The sequence below is a fragment of the Anguilla rostrata genome, chromosome 3 (assembly GCF_018555375.3).
Source record: "Anguilla rostrata isolate EN2019 chromosome 3, ASM1855537v3, whole genome shotgun sequence".
Lineage (NCBI taxonomy): Eukaryota > Metazoa > Chordata > Actinopteri > Anguilliformes > Anguillidae > Anguilla > Anguilla rostrata.
The window spans coordinates 55968484-55986744 of record NC_057935.1 but is presented as its reverse complement, the minus strand read 5'-3'; the positions used below and the strand labels follow the sequence as shown (position 1 = coordinate 55986744).

Here is an 18261-nt window from a genome sequence, read left to right as displayed (position 1 = left end):
TTCTGTCCATGGGCAGGCGCCAGACAACGCCAGTTAGAGGTTGCCACTCCTACTGAATACAGACAGAGGGGGTTAGCATTACTACTTTGCCTGAAGAGAAGGGAACATTACTCGCTAAGCTAAAGAAAGAAAATCTAGGTTTATGTGTTCTGTTTTTACTGCTTAAGTCCTAATAGAAAGAGAATGCCACTTCAGTGGGGCAAATTGCATGAGTTTAATGTTACTACGATTTGAATAACTGTGATTTATATAGTTGACCCAGTTATTTCAGACACGGTGACGACGTGTACAATATTTGGTTATCATAATAAACCCAGCAAGAACCTTATATAGAATACTGGTGGTGAGAGAGAATGGGGGAGAGCAGATGAAGGAATTAAGACAGGCAAGGAGAAAGTACGGTTGATATTTCCTCATATGGGAGCTAATGTGGATATTATCCACATCTACGGATGTCAATAAATCAAACAAGGTGAAGTTTGCTAGCTAGTCAGCAATATAATTAAAAATAGTAACGTTACACATTTTAGTAATTTTTTTGTCGTGTTGATGTGTCTAGTGTTGGGTTTGGTGGACATTTTCTGGTGCTCCGTGCTGCTGCAACCATTTCCATACCAGCCTTCACAGCCTCCTTAACAGAAAACAGACTGCATTTTCTGCTCAGTCTGGTGGTCCTCCTTTTATGGACCCCAGAGGAATGTATGACGGGGGCAGTAAAGATTCAGAGGCTGGGAGCAGCATCCAGGGTCTTTGTACTGGAAACATGATGAAAGTGGCTGCGGCTTGAGGTGACCCATGGGTGAGTCTGGGGAATGCTCCCAGGCCAGCAATAAATCAATGCAGCAACACATTGGGGTCAATGAAGCTATACCGGTAAGCACAAGGTCAGATCTTTAACATTATCAAACAAATGTGGTCAAGCCTTTATGTGCATCTCATGGCCCAGTCTGCAACACAGTAGCCTGTTGCGTATATCTGGAAAGGTTCTATGGCTGTTGCTAGAGCCAGCCATGTTTACTACATTCATACCAACTAAGTCACCATCAATTTCCCTCTCTAAATTACTTTGCCTCTCTCACTGAATGACTTGGAGGTTTCAGCTGTACCACAGATTGCACTGCTTCAGGCCAGTTTGTGAACTGTGGCAGTTTTCCACCACTTTCTGTTGTGCTGGTGCAATAAAACAAAAAAAGAACCACTTAACCTTTACCACCACATTTGTAGGTAGGAAGTAAATAAACCACAGACCACTGCATCAAATTAGCCTCAGGTCTGAGCATCACTAATGGTCTGTGGCAGACTACCAAATGTGATTAAGACCATAGGCACACATTCTCTGCCTAGAATTGGTCAGCTCTTATAAAAATCGAGATTTTACAGAGGGACTGTCACCAGTGAACCTTTGAGTCCTACAATCATTTTGCCGGAGGGCAATAAGATGTCCTGTCATAAACACCCCTTAATTCATTCATATGTGGTCAAGTTCATGTAAACATCATCTAACCTCAGAAACAATCATCAAAAATAGCAGAAAATATTCTTGTATTTGAAATATTATTAATATCAAATTATATCATTATTGCACTATTAATTATATCATTGTACCAGTGGAAATGGAAGAGAAAACAATTGTCAGGAAGGCTTTTTTTGTTAGCAGCACTTGGGTGACTCACATGCTTTGACTGCCACTTCCCTCTGCTTCCCTCAGAGAGCTAAACTGAATCTCAGGAAGTGACAGTATTGTGAAACAGACAAAGAACTGACGACAGCCAGGAAGAAAGACTAATTCATCAAAAAACAAAAAGTTTTCTTGGAACCACAAGCACATCTGTTGTACATTTAACCTAAGGACTGGTTGTTTTATTTCTGTTCCTGTGCCTGTTTGTGTTTGTGTTGTGTTTGTGTGTGCATGTGCGTGTGTGTGTGTGTGTATGTGTGTGCCTGTGTGTGTGTACATGTGTTGTTTGTGTTTGTGTGTGTGAGTGTGTGCATACGCGTGTGAAAGTGTGTGCATGTGCACGTCTTTGTTCTTGAAAGCAAAACTTGATACAGAACACATTGACTTTGATACCGAACACCAAAGATTGCACTGATTCATACAGGTAACTCTATATGTTTTTATACTCAGCTTAAGTTAAGAAGGGCTTCATTTCAAACTAATGGACATATGAAATAGTATGTTATGTTCATCTCATTGGCAGGAATGCTGAGAGATAGAAGTAAGATGAAGTGTAGTAGTACCAACAACAAAACCCACGAAAGTATAACATGGATTGGATTCCTCCAAGTTTAAACCCATTTTAGGGGAGCAAAAGTAATTGGACAATTGGCTGTTCATATTTTTCTTGGCCAACTGTTTGTCTTTGCATCATTAGTTCATGTAAACGAAAGTTAGGCAAAGGTCTAGAGTTGATTCAAGGTGTGGAATTTGCATTTGGATTCTGTTGCTGTTGTCTCTTACCACGGGGACCTAGTAAGTGTCAATGCCATTAATGCAGGTCAAAACATTGAGTGTGTAAAAGTCAAAAGTAAAAGTTTTGTTACATTATTTAGAAGCAAGAGCACACTGGTGAGCTCAGCAATTGCAAATGGCCTGGTAGACCGAGGAAGACCACTGTAGTGTATGACAAAATAATATTTTCAACTGTTGAACAGATGAGGAACACTCTCCAAGGTGAAGGCATAGATGTTTCAAAAGCCACTATAAAGAAAAGACTACACCAACATAACTCCTGAGGGTTTACCACAAGATTCATACCACTGGTAACCTTCAAGAGCGGAATAGCCAGGTTAGAGTTTTCTAACAAGTACATTTTAAAACTATAGAGTTTTTAGCCTTATGGACAGATGAGATTAGTAATAACCAGTACCAAAGTGTACCAAAGAGAAAAGTGTGAAGAAAGAAAGGAACAGCACGTGATCCAAAGTCCCCCTCATCTGTTAAACATGGTGGAGGTGGTGTTATGGCTTGGGAATGTTTGGCTGCCACTGGAACTGGCTCACTTGTCTTCATTGATGACGTAAGCAGATCAATGACCACAAACAGTCTACTACAGCAACCAATGAGTTTTTATCTGCCAAAAAGTAGACTGTTCTTGATAGGACAAGTCAATCAGACAACCTGAATCCGAACATGCGTTTCACTTGTTTAAGACCAGACTGAAGACAAAACACCCCAGAAACAAACAGGAACTGAAGATTGGTTTACCAGGGAATTACCAGGGAAGATACCCACTGCATTGTGATATGTATGAGTTGCAGACTTCAGACAGTCATTGAATGCAAAGGATTTACACTCTAGTACTAAATATAATGACTTTATCTCAAATTGTTAATTGGTCCAATTTGCAAAATGGAAAAAAAGGTTTGCAATTCCTACTCCAATCACCCGATGTAGATGTAAATACACTCAAAGAAGGCAGTCTACACTTTAATGTCATATTCATTGTTTTATTTCAGATCCAATGTGCTGGAGTACAAAGCTAAAAAAAGATTAAAAATTGAGCCACTGTCCCAATACTTTTGGATTTGACTGTATATCAGACCATATTTATTGTATTAACTGGAATAGGATGACTCACTGCTTTCTAAAGAAGCAAGTTTATTCAAGGAGCATGCATAAGCCACAAATGTTGTCCTAAAGTGATAACAACAGTGACAGGCTCTATGCTTTTGATAGGTTCATTTAAAGATCAGGCACCCATAAAAGGCACTACAATTCATGCACCAGTGGGTGGCTGACAGGGAGTGATTGATTCTTGTTGTTGTGGGACAAACATTAAAAAGGGTGGAAGTGGGGTGGGATAGGGGAGAGGTCAGACACTAAGCAAGGAATAATGGAAGCTGGAGCTGATCACTGTCCTAAACCTGTGTTTAATGATGACCAAGCTGAAAATGTACTAGCAAAGGTTGCTGCATTGCCACTTTTTGTTCTTCTCATTAAATAATTTCAATTCTAAATAGATGTAGTCACACAACATTATTTTGACGGCAAGAAAAGAGATCTAAACAAATCCTTATCTTGCCAGCCGCCAATGAGTCATCTTAAAAAACCTTGGGTACCAATACCATTTGTCAGACTAGACTTATAGCCCCAGAATAAAAAATAAAAAAATAAAAAAAACTTTTAGTCCATCTTAGTACATCTCAGATCTGTGAAATCTGTAACCTGAAGAAATTAAGTGTACCTAATCCAAATCAGATCATGGACTACTAAATTAATAATAGGCCAGAATTGTATTAATGTTTGTAAACAACACATCAAGGAACTACTATCTTCACTGCATCATGGTAATTGGCAAGCCAGCATGCTGGACTACTATCAGTTAAACTTACTTACTGCTTCCTTCAGAGCAAAATCTTCAGTGTAAAATCAACTCTGGTAGCTTTAACTCAGATTTGATTTAACAATACTAGTTTATTTAACAAAAGTAATTTTGTTGTGTTCCTGCAACTGGCAAACTAATCAACAAGCAAGTATCTCTGCGTTCCTTTCCTAGTTCAGTGCTGACAAAATGTCTATTTTTTGCTATGAAATTCACTCTTGATTCAGAAAGTTAACATTACTTGTCTGATGAGGAATTTAACATTTATAAATATTTGGATATTTACAAATTGAATAACACATCTCCCAGTAAAATGATTCTTCTCTGTATTAAAATGTTTGGGAGGACCTTTTGCAGCAGAGACAAATTCAAACTCATCCCTAGATAGAAATATTTTCCTCTGCGCCAGACTATATATGCTCATCCAAATTGGATGTGATTGAGTATGCCTTCAAACCATCCAAACATATGGAAGACTTTCTAGTTTTCTAAACAAAGAGATTGGTATAGCCTATGGGACCAATAAACTGCACCAACATCTTGTTTTAAATCTCCAAAACCTCACATCCACAAATCCATGCAAAAACCACCTACTGTTGCTAAATTTGGAGACATACTGTACTATTGACGTACATAGTTCAACTATCAATACATTAAGATGTTAAACCTTAGCAGAGCCATGTCAATTTAAGGTCTGCTTAACTAAAAAGATGACAGGACTACATAGTAAGAGAAAGTGAATGGATTACTTGTCACTGCTTAGTGTATACTGCAGCACTAACAAAAAGATATATTAAGATTCAGGATATCAAAGTGGTTCTTAAAATCTGACAGTTTTCACAGTCACAATCTAATACAGCCTTGATCAACAGGAAACAAGGTGATCCCACCAAGAATAATTATGGCTGACGTGAACCATCTTACTTAATGTAATTTAGAAACTGCATCAGGACATTATGGAAGGCAATCAAGGCATGCAGGAGTGCGCCAAATTGAGGGAAAAGTCCACTTTGTGCAGAGCTATTTCGGGAAAGGAGGAAATTGAGTTTCAAAGGCATGAGAGCTATGCATGGATAATACAGCCTTTTCATGAGCTAAGTGCTTTTTCTAAGATGAAAACAAACACAGCAATGGCAGATTCCAATGACTTTAACTTTAAATGGTTATACACTTTGTTCTACGTCGCTCTGGATAAGAGCGTCTGCCAAATGCCTGTAATGTAAATGTGTTCAACTGTACCTAAATTATTCCTGCTAGAGGCAAAAACATATCTATTTATTGCTTAACTATTAACTATTATTCTCCTTCATGAAGGAAAAAGACAACTAGTACTTCATCCAATGAAGTGTGCTGACCACTGACACAAATTGAAACTCAACTCAAGCTCTTCATTTGACAGGTATCCTTGTTGTGCATTGAGACCCACCATGGCAAACCTTGGATAGAGTCCCATGCACCGCTTACAGATCACAACACTGTAACCAAAGACTCTCACAAAGCAATTACTATACCTGGTATGAGGAGGACTTTCTCAGGGTGGAGGGTGAAACCACAGAAAATGTAGCGAGTTCCAAGGATTGCCCTGGGAGCTGGTGAGGGAAGAAGGTATTGTAGAAGAATGAATGGAATATAAAGAAGAAGTAGGGAATGAGGGGTCGCGCACTGCACAAAGGAAGGAGGCCGGGAGGGGTCTGCTCTCTCCATCTGCTACCTCTCCAAGTGAAGCAGCACACGCTGGTCCCACTGCCAAGAGCAGTCTTGAAGTAAACAGAGTAGGGTACAGGAGGAGGAGGGGGAGGGGCCACTCCAGCCTCTGACTGTTATCCACGCAGCAAGAGACCTCTTCCCAGCAATAACAGAGACAGCGAGCACCTCCTATTGCACATCAACACACGCGCGCGCACACACACACACACACACACAACCCGTCAAACACACAGACACACAAACACCAGTCTTCCAAGCTTTATGTTCAATTTGCTCTGGCAATCATTTAGTTGCTGGATTTGTCTTTTTTGTATGTTAGCTTGCAAAGGGAAATATGTTTCATATTCTTTTATGATTTAAAAAAAAAATAGACACCCGTTTCATCCCTGAAAGGGTTAGATTTGTAGATGGAGCTCACTTCAAAGAAGGCGATGGAATTTCTGACAAATCCTTCAGGAACAAAAGTGAAGAAGCAAAGCATAAATTAATGCATTTATCTATTCAAAATCGCCTGCTGGAAAATTCCAGCTCAGGCTTCCTGACCAGATGTTCTGACATAGGTGGAAATATGCTGTCACTGCTAGAGCCCGAAAACTTCTGACAATCACTGAAAATGTTTTGGTTTTACCTATACTGACCTTTGGAATGTGCAAGATTGATCTCCAACATTTGAAATGGAGCAACAGGACATCCACATATCTCACATGTCCAAATGACATCAATGAACCCTTGCCCTGGCAACAGGGAGCATGAACTACTTTCCTTTCGCAGAGGGAAAAAAAAGAGAGAGAGCACTGTCATCCTGTCCAGCACGCGTGCCTATTTGTTTGCCACTGGTTCATTCACCTAATATTCTCATCACGGCTCATAGCTCCTGTTGGCAGTCAGATTGCAGGGATTAGAAGGCCCTCCTGCCTGATACTCCTTGGCCCAAAGGTAAAGTGTGTGCATTAAAAAAACATGCAAATTGGCATGCAGTAAAGGGACTTCGCCTAAAAATCTGACAAACAACAACAGCAGGCAAAGCGTCTCTGCTGCATGGCTGAGTCGCAGATGAGATTCTCGTATGTCGACCGGGACCTGCCGCAACTCTCCGGGGTCTCTTCCATCTCGTCAGAACTGAAATGCACTCCAGATGCGCACAAGGGCTGCAGTTCCACGTCAGGGACCGCGTCACGCGGCCTCCGTTCTGCTGGTGCCGTTCCACCTTTGCGGTTTGCTCTTGATGCAGAGCCTCGCTCAGGTATCACAAACCACCCTGTCCTGAACTGTCTCTGAAGTCACATGAGGGGAAAGTGAGAGGAGGTGGCTTTCATTATATCTGTCTATGTTGCTATTTTGGAGGAAGGACCATGACGCCAGTCACAAGTGCTTTCGGACATGACCCGCAGATGAAAAACAGCAGTGAAACACATTTGATCAAAAACCAACGATCTACAAGAGAAAGCCACAAAGAAAAACATTTTAGCATGCTTTAGGGAACATTAGTGTCAATTTTAACTTTGCTGTATCTGCATGCATAAAAAATGACTTTCATAAACTGTATGACATCTAAGTGTACCTTACATGGACTTCTACTGCTGAAATCAGAGGTGGAGGACCGATTCTTTGGAACATATAACTGATAAGGTTTCCTGAAAGAAATAGTGGCATACAAAACCTTGGCCTCCCTGCTCTACAGACTGAAACATTTTCCAGTTAATCTCTCATATCCTGCCCCAAGTTCAACACAAATTCGACGACTGTATATTTTCATACCCCTCACCATGCAGCCAAGTCCCAGTCATCCTGTTTTCCCCCAAAGACTGGGGACATGGTGGGTACAGGAAAATCAGATGACCCGGACACAGGGGATATAGGATGAACATAGCACCTCTGCTGTCTAGCTGAATCGACACAATATTACCTGAAGTTGCTTTGAAATAGGCATAATTAAGATTTGAGTTATGTGAAAGACAAGTTATCTAGCACCAAGAAACAGGGATATAACTTCAAGAGCCATGTTTTCTTGTGAAGTTTTGTTATCTATCACTGACACCAAAATATCTCCTCACATGATTATACACACACACACATACACGTTTGCACACAGGAACACAAGCACACACACATGCACATACATTTTTGCTAGTTATTTTGCTAGTTTGTATGCTTTAGTTGGTCCCTGAAAGGCATACCTGGCTTTATGTTGAGCCTCCCACATTCCTATTCACCACTTTAAAAAACAAACAAAAACTGCACAAAGAAGTTGAGCAGGCAGTAATAGGAAATGCACAGCTCTGTTTTTGAGGAGTCTGGGGCCTGATGCAGAGTTTCAGTAATGCAACTGAGGCGCTTTTATTTATTTTCCCTGGATTTCCTGCAAAACCTCTACCCCAAGAATCCCATAATTAATCATGAAAAGGAAAGGGGGCTGTATTTGATTAGTGTGAATAACCCTGGACAGATGTAGTGAGACAGAATGTGCACAACCGTGACAGCAGTTTTAATGAAGACCAGGGTGAGATTGTTGCCTTTGGTGCCCTCTACAGAAAATACTATGTCTTTACAAGAGCAATAATGGCACATCCTGGCTAAAGAGTAAACCCTGGGAGAGATGTACAATATCTAATGCTATACTAAATCAGTAATCCTCAGTTTTGAAACCAATGTTTCTCTATAGACTGCTTCCAATTGGCCTTTGTTTCTGGGATGGCAAAAATCACACCCACTTTCCACTCACAAGGGAAATTCAGGAGATTTCTACAGAAGACTCTGTCCGGACTTGCAGGGGTGAAAGGACAACAGCTAATCAGTGAATTGCTCAACCTCTCCCGTATTTGCCAGCATGACTTCAGAACCAAAACACTGTTGAACTCACATTCTAAATGTATCACGATGCCTTCCTCCAGTGATTTGAGTCACTGTGTCTGTTTCCTCTGCAATGTACTGCAGTCGACATGCTTTAACTGCAGTCCAAGAGACATTAAATGCAACAGGAGTATGCACCTTCTATGCATTTCTTCATTACTATAAGCTTTTTTAGTAGATCTCTAATCTATATAACTATGTTCATGTGTGTGAGGACCAAAATTCAACATAACAGGTAAATCATTAAACAAACCATCAAAAAAGTTTTGACCTTCTCCAATACTGCATAACAGCAGTCAAAATAACAGCAAGCAATAAACATGGTTTGTGGAGAGGATTGCAGGCAAATTCAAGATGAGAGGACATGGAAAAATTGCAGTGCCTGTGAGGGAGATGCTTTGTCTACATTGCTCCAGAGAGACACAAAGACCCACACAAATCACATCCAAGAGTTTCTGTGTGAGGGAGAGAAAAGAATCTTAAAATAAACAGTTGTCCATAAGCCATTAATTCATTTTCTGATTGTGTTCAATAACACCAATTAGACCATAATCTTTACATCAACACATCCTGATGTCAGTCTCCTGCAGTGCAGTGTGACTTCCTTGCACAAGCAGCATGTCTTCCTTGCATTGCCTTCCTGTGGGGAAATTAGTTAAAATGAGCCTGAATTATAAACTAATTACAGTGGGGGAAAAACGGGGGTGGACACAGAACCCAGAGACTTTGAGCTCCAAGAAACTGGATCAACATACCATGGGTAAAAACAGCACTGAGTGCCAACACGCATATCTTTTCTGGATCTATTATCTTTCAGCATGGCTAACCATTGGCTCACCATGCACATAATGTTTTGGCTGTTTGCCTCCCTCTACCTGCGGGCTCAGAAGGTCTCTTATGTCCTCTTATGTACTCTAAAAATTAAGCCAAACTACGTCAATTCAGGTTTTCTCAGTAGTGGGCTGGTTATCGATTAGCGTAGAAATGAAAAAATGAATTCGAAAATGAATGAATTCTATGAATTAATCAGTTTAAGAAATCATCAATGATTAAATAGTTCCCCCCAAGTTCCTCCTTCAAAACCCTGTCCGCTAGATTATTGATGTATTGATGTACTCAATGTTTTAAATTAAAATTCCATTAAGGACAATGCATAACAAACTAACCATGATGATGCAGTATTCAGGATATCAGCACTTGCTGAAAAACTGGAGAAAATCTGGAAGGTTCTCCACAGTAAACTATTCACAGAGGAAGTAGTCCATTACTACAAGAGAAAAACACACGAGAACGTAAAACTGTGTCAGCATTCCCAATCCCTAAAATTGACAATGTTTAACCAATTCTTGGTTCCCTATTGTCTCCGGCTAAGTGATACCTGTTCAGGTAAACAACACAATCGAGGTAAGAGGCTTGACACATAGCACATGAAATTTAAAAAAAAACTTATAGCTCATTATCCGGCTCTTGCAACAACTTCCAAAGGCCAAACACAGGAAATGCCATTTACAACAGACCTCCACTGAGAATGCCACAGTTTTCTAAACAGGACATTCTCCACCCACCGACAGTGCCCTCTCTGTTCCGCCTGACTGCAGATCTCCTTTCTCTTGACAATTCATAAATGCAGAGTGTGTTGCAGTAAACTAGACAGTGCACCTGGGCTACAGGAAAAGAACAACTATAAGTATGTGGGCATATTGCAAGAGTGAAGATCAGAGAACACTTCACACACTTCATTTATTACTCTAGATACATCATGCCAGCAAGCATCAATCATTTGAACTGCTGCTAATATTGTCATTGCCTGAAATAGATGTGTCAAATATCAGTCTCGACAGTAGCAACTGCATTCCACAAAAAAATTGCACTTTTACGTTGCAGCTGACACCCTCACAAGTGGTCTTGGTATTGCATGCCTAGAACCAGTTTGCCTCACCTCTGTTAATGTTATTGAAATAAGAAGAGCCAGCATCCGGGAGCTCGTAAAACACACTTGTCATTTGAGACTTAGTGACATTTATACAAGTCTGTCTACAGAATAAACTCTATGGCCTTATCATTCTAGCTAGATTCAAGTTATATTTTCATTTTATTATTGTCATTATTTGTACTGGTTTTTCCAGTGTATTGGGTCGCCTCAATGGATCCATTCAATATGCCATGCACTGTGCTATCTGTTTCATTATGGGATCTTTTTGAATAATTTGTTTGTATGGAAACAATAAAACACTATAATTTCAGAGTATCATATTCTAGATTTAAAAGGAATTAAGTATTGTACGTAGATGATAGAACATAGAGTATCTCACATGTTTTTCTGTTGCGTGATTATTCTGACCAGTCCATCATCAAAAGCGCACAAATTCACAAGCACAAGCGATGTCTGTTGCAATGGTGAAAATGAGTGTTATTCAGAATTCTTATGTGCATGTGTGGGCGCAGGCCAGTGGATAAATGCTTGATGACCAATATAAATGATATACAAATAGGAGTGATCATGTATGCAAACAGCTATTTACTGTAATTATTTACAAGTAGTCATTGAGTGTAGAACAAACTATGAAAATACTCATCACAACAGGGCAAAAGACAAATAACTATGACTATTGCTGCACAGGGAAAGCAGAGAATGCATTCAGACTGATGTGTCAAAGCCTCTCTCATTATGCTTTTACCAATTTTTAACACTGTGTTTATCACCTCACGAAAAAGATTTATGGTGATCTGATTACATAGCATCTAAGTTGTTTCGAAAATAAGAAGCTTGGGCCTGTTGACACATTTAAGGTATTGTGAAAGGTCTGGAATATTGCGAAAAAACCATGAATAAACCAAGTTTGGCCTCCATCTCCATTGTATTGCAGTCCAGAACACCTACGACTGGTTCACTTGTGCAAGTCAACATGGATTGTACCTCTCAGTGTATCTGTGATATATGGTCCACCCCCTGCAAACATGCTGGAACAGACTGCACCATCATCCAGTGCTTAAAGCAGCATCATGTAACAGCGGTTTACTGTGGGTTTTCAAATAGGGTACAGAGGCACACACCATCTGCCTAGCACAGCAAGACCTACAATTAGAAGACTAAGCTAAAGGGCTCAAGTGCAAGGTCCCCAGCTTAAGGAACTAATCACACAACCAATCTTGATTCAGGATTCAATCTGCAGCCTTCTGGCCATCGTGACTGGACTATGAGGCATGAGGTCCTTTTTGCAGACTAGTATACAGCAAAGCTCAACATCAACATCTAAAGTTTCTCTGCTATCTTGAGGTTATTATTTTTTATTCAGTTTTATTTTTTATTCTATTAATTAATTAATTAATTAGTTATTATTATTATTATTATTATTATTATAGACCAAATTAATTCTCTCTCGGCCAATGTAATTGTCCTCCAAAATGTCAATGCTGAGCAATTTAGGGTGTAGGAACAAATTGGAGACAACAAATAATTCTTGATTAATTCTTATTCACACTAAGACACAATTTTTGATGTGGTCATGGCAGTTTTCTAAGTGTTAGAGAGTGTATGCTCCAAAAATAGCCAAATATCGGTTTTGGCTATTTGCATGTTGATAATATTAGCAGAACTGAGTTCAATTCCATTTCAATTAAGTTAAATTTGAAGTGAAAAATCAATTGAGAGACAATTAGTAAATTGAACAATATTTGGCATTTCAGATTGGTTCCTGATTTGACTGAATTGAAATGGAACTCAAGCCCACCCTGGTCCTTGACCATGACCAGTATACAGTATGATTATGGACTGATGTCATATTTCATATTGTATACTAAAACAATAGAACCTATTACAGTCTAACTCCCTCCATTACAGTATGCCTTTTAGCAGCACATTCAGACAAGCTATGAAGATTTGATTCATTCATATCTTACTGCAGTATAATACAACATCTGTTTAATGTCTGACTCTGAGTTTTAGACTTTCTGGGAGGCACAGCACAACAATAGCCCCCCCACATCAATCCTCATGGCCAAAACATCCCTATTCAAATTGGTCCCAATTTGAAATGCCTAATTGTAGTTTTGAACCCATCCCAAAGTTACAGCATCCAAAATCAATTTGGAAAAGTGCAAGCAAGGAAATAACAAGGAAGCAGGTCACCCAAACCCTGTGCAGCCATTAAACCAGTTTTCACTCTGAAGTGCTAGAGCTGAGCTGGGCAGCCGTTGTGCTGGAGGACTGCACTTTTTAAGCAGCTGACACAAGCAGTCTGCAGGTGACTGACGACTCGAGGAGATGATGATGCATGACAAGGTCTGAAATACCCACCTTGCCGTCCTGACAACCTCACTACCTGTGCTGCACTATAATTAATAATGCATCACCCAACAATTAGCACTGGCATGGCCAGGATGAGTCAGCTCCAGACAATGTGGTGCATCACTGCATCAAGGGATAATGCCTGAACTAGATACATCCCCCAAAATACAGACCCAGAAGCTGCATGAAACATTTACGTTCAGACTTCATTCTGACTTCCACATGACATTGCTCCAACTAAAAAAAAAATTTGAGGTGAGGTTTTGAATTGAAGACCAAATCAATAAATAGTTGAATTAATTTAGATAATTGAAACAGGGCAAAGAAAACATCGCTTTCATAATAATATTTTTTGTTCTGTTCAACAAGAATCAATGTTGTCAGCTTACACTATTCCTTGGATACGAGTTCATTAAAATATTGGCCCTCACATCATAAATAATGGAGCAGGTCAGTGCATTTTGATTCCTTGTCAAGTCATATAATCATCAAACGCTCCATTATCCTGTCATATGCAGTTTCTGATGGACAGTAGCAGTTGGACTTTGGCTACAGCGCCACTTGTTATACCAGCACTATGATATCCTATGCCATCACTTTCACTTTAGTTTTTTCTGGAAAACACACCAATCACAAATACCAGTTGTCCGTTTGGGACTCTAGCTAATGGTAATCCAACAATGGATAGAAAGAACTTCAGATGTAGTAAAACATTTTTACACTGTCTATGTGTTGAGTTCATAATGGAGTTTCTACAATCACCCATAAATTACCCTGTCTTTATTTATGAGCCAAAAAATAGCAGTAAGATGATCCCATAATTAAGATTGGGGCACGTCTGACCATAGTCAGCTTTATTCACATTACAGTATCCTGTCTTTCAAAGAAACAAGAGAAAAATGGGAACATAATAACATGTTTTGCTTTGAAATTGTCCAGTTGAAAAATCACTGTTACAGGGACATTCTGCTTAACATGCAACACCATTCTGCACTATAATCAACGGTGATAAGTGTATAGCATGTGAATATTTTGCAGGAGAAACCTGAAACGTGGCAATCTACGGCAGGAAGTGTGAAAGGTAACGGAACTGGCACCCCTTCCTTTTATGCCCTCATTCATCCATCTTGTGATAACAGCTCTGAAAGGACCCATTTCGCTGGCCTGTTATATTTCTTTCTGTGGGATTTGAGAGGAAATGGGAAGCTGGTGCTCAGCTTTGAAGCTGTCCATTTGTAGGCTGCACACAGGTCTTGCATAACATTTGGACTGTTCCCTTAATGCCCTGTTTGTTAACATTTAGACACACCCAGGGTTCATTATTTGTTTGTGTTGAAGCTCTTTTGCTTGTTCAAATTGAAAGAAAGCAGTTTTGTTTCATAGAGGTATGTGACCTACACTAGTACAATATCTTTGAAATCAATTATTGATTTCACCAGTTTCTAAATAATGTAAGAGGTTATATCATTATTCAATGGTGTAACTGCACAAACAGCCCTTGAATTACGATTTTCCACAAACAATAGACTTCATATTTATTATTTATGGTATTTCAATAAGATTTTAAAGCTGATCCATAGCTGGATTTTCATCATCCATAGCTTAGTTTTATTTTATAATGGGGTTTTGAAGAGTCTTTCTGATGGGCTAAGCTAATCTGCAAAAAGACACTGCAGAGAGCTCATCATTGGGCCAATAAAATTAATGAATAACATTTGTTTTTAAAATGAATTATGCCTTTAACGCAAGCAAATAAATGCCTCTTGATGAAGTCCATGAGTCATGGAAGAGCTATCCCAATGTAGCCAAAATAACTTCTGGGCATTTGTAGCAAATGTGTATTTTAAGTCAACTGAAATCGCCATTAATTTTGCATGGACAGACAGATCCCTGGTGCTTGAGTTTTCACCATAATAAAAAATGGTTTTGCATTTTTTCTATTTAAAAATGAGCATTTATTTATTGCACCTTGCCATCCAATCTCCCTGGTTTTGTTTGCAGTTACAGATTTGCACAAACACATTTTAGTCATATATAGTCGGGGAATGTTGCTATTTCCTCCATCTGGGATTAAATACACTTGGTCTGTCCTTGTGAGGATCCAGCCTGGATCAGGCATCACTGAGATGAGGGAGGGGGATATTCCTTTCCTTTGGCAGATACTCTGCCACATCACTGACTCACTGGGGTTTTCATTATTGTTTGCTTTCAACTTAACTTTCTTAACCTTCATCTTATGTCACCAAAATAATGGCATCTTACAGTGCTGAAATTGATGCTTGTAAATATAGCTTTATGTGATCTGGTTGCAGCTTAAATTTTTTTCAATTATTTTTAAATTTGTTATTACCTTTGTAAAAATCATACAATATAAATACTTTATTCCATTGCGATTTTAAAAAAAAAAACTTTTTTCTCTGCCACTTTGCTTTTCTTTTCTTCCTGCATCATGCTCAGTCATGTACCATTCCATCATTTCCTCCTGTCCCATAATGCAATTGGTTAGTCATCCAGTTTTAATCTCAGATGTGGCTTTGTCTGTTGTTACTGTATCATTCAATCACTCTGCAGTCCTGACTGACTCATTCATCATTTACTCCCATCTGTAGTGATATCTAGCTAACTGTCATCTTTCCAAAAATATATTTATACTGAAATAATAATAGAAATATAATTACAAAAGATTTCTTGCAGTCACTCTGTTAACTGTGCTTTCAAGAGCACTCTATGACAATTCATTTGATAAAATTGCTAAATTAAAATAAATGCAGTTGACCGATTGGCTATAAGCACAGGAGAAACCCAGGAGAAGCAACTAATACATGCATCATTTAATGGCAGCCTAGCTAAAAACAACTCAAAGGACTGAGCTTAACAGTTCCATTCAAATCTGCATTGTTAGTATATGAGAACTCTACTTTACTGTCTATACAAGAGGCAACATTTAGGAGGTGATATTCTGACAGATCTGGACATTAGCTGCATCACATAAAATCTGGGCCTAATTCATGAATCTCTGTACGTGACTTGGATATTTTTTTATGCTAATTCTCTGAATGCATCTCATGAATCCAGCATTGCAGTAGATAGAAATAAAATGAAATTCTGGCACCTGACTGTAATAAGATTCATGCAGTTGGTGAATGAAATGTTACTAAAGCTGACAGCCATATAAATCAGTGTAAAACCCTTCCCCGCTTCTCCATAACATATGGCATTAATTACATCATGCTTAATCCAAGACATTGGGCAATGGTCCCAAAACTAGAGGATTGCATGAAGTATTATCATTTATAAGCCAAAACACACCCTCTTTAGACCATTCTACCATCCCATGTCCTTTGACTAATAGATCTTGGGCAGGCATGTGCTCCCCAAAACATTACTTTTGAAAATATTTAAATAAAAGTTAGTTATTAGAAAATATTTTAGTGGATTGTAGTTTTATCATTGTTATGTGAATTGAATTTCATACTACTTCATTGTAAGAACAAACAAGGGGCAGCTGTCTTGCACTGTACTTGTCTAGCACTACTAGAATTATATAATAATTGAGGAATGCATATGATCTATCATTCTGCATCCACCATAGAGTTTAAATAACTTTTAAGGTTTACAAAGATAATGCAATGTAGAAAAATATAGATACTTATACTTTATAATATGCAATACAGCAGTATTATTGTGTTTAAATTGTACAATTGCACTCTTTTCTGTTAGAATACAGATATAAGACTAGAACCAAAACCCAAACCAGATTATCAGGGAGAAAACATATAATTCAAAAAACAAAGTTATTTACTGGACTTGAAATAATTACACAGATTTTGGCATAGCAGGTGCCTTCGTGGAGTCAAAGGAAATAACGTTCAGTAGATCCCAAAGTCCTTTGTTACATTGGTTGAGATTTTCTCTAAAGCTAACCCAGCGCCTCATTGTCTTGATGGATTGACACAGTGACAAATCACCGTGCAGATGAGAAGATTGTGAGAACAATGAGGAATATGCATTGGGTTGTAGGGCAGGATCCAGACATCCCACCACCATGATCAGGGTCAATTAAATTTGGCAGAATCCTGGCCTCATTGTTTGGTTTCCAACCAGTGTCCAAAAGACCCATTGGGACCCCCACAGAATATAGATAAGCCATCAGAAGAACTTTTACAGAATTTTTTCCCCCAGACTCACCACATAATAAAACTGCATGTCTTGGCGTACAAGATCTTCTGGATGCATCACCGTAGATTTCAAGCCATACAATCCATCAAAAAATAAAAACACACCAAAAAAAAAAGTGCAGCGCAGGCTTAATCTTTCTCTGCTGTTCTACCAATACAAAAAAGGGGGAAAGCCTTGTTCCCCACCCCTCTTAGACGATGAATCTAAAGTTATAACCCATCAGTTGAGAGAGAAGCAGCTGGGTTGTTTGTTGCTCTGTTGGCGTGCCTTTTCTCGGCGGTGATAGCGCTCTTTCCTGTGCTGCGTGTGCGCTGCCACTGATAAAGTGAGCCGTTCTAAGAAGCCGCTGCCGCTCAGCCTGTCAGCAACAGGAAGCGTGGAGCTGGCAGCTCGTCCCTGACGAGCTCGTTCCTGTCTCCCGAAGCGGCGGGAAGAGCGGGAGCAGGTCTTCAGCCGCACCACTGCCCCGGAGTACGGAGGAGTAATCCTCTCACAGGAGGGAAAACACATGCACATGGACCTCCGGTGTGACGCAGGGGGCATTAATACCAGTGGAGGAATGCATGGCTTTTACAGGGATAACAGCCGAACATGTGATGGATCAGAGTTCGGATGGCGATCACGTTTTTGAGCCTGGTCTCCTGCACGTTGTGATATGGGGACCAAAAGGGGGGGGGGGGGGAGAAGGGGATGGGAAACAGGCGGCCTGATCATCAAAATTTCAAAATCAAAAACAGTATGGATTGGGTCAGATCCGTTCCATAAACCACAAAAAAATATTGCAAACCATTCCCAAGTCTAAAAAAACTGGTATGCATATCTCTTTTTATTGCAACAGTTCATAAGCCAAATTGGACTGCATCAGAGAGCTGAAGCAAATTATCTAATGTTGAACAGATGCACAACCATGAG

General features: G+C 39.5%; 1 protein-coding gene across 3 annotated transcripts in view; it reads right to left on the bottom strand.

Annotated features, from left to right (window-relative positions):
- Positions 1 to 17815, bottom strand: part of arhgap36 (Rho GTPase activating protein 36) — a 30965-nt gene extending 13150 nt beyond the window's left edge. The window contains exon 1 of one of the 3 annotated variants that reach the window (XM_064328436.1): positions 17359 to 17815. In XM_064328436.1, coding sequence (XP_064184506.1) covers positions 17359 to 17406 — 48 coding nt within the window. In that variant the 5' untranslated portion in view covers positions 17407 to 17815. Of the gene's footprint in view, positions 1 to 5836; positions 5986 to 17358 lie in introns of those variants that run through there. The other 2 variants (XM_064328433.1, XM_064328434.1) reach the window with 2 other exon arrangements.
- Positions 17816 to 18261: the final 446 nt, after the last annotated feature.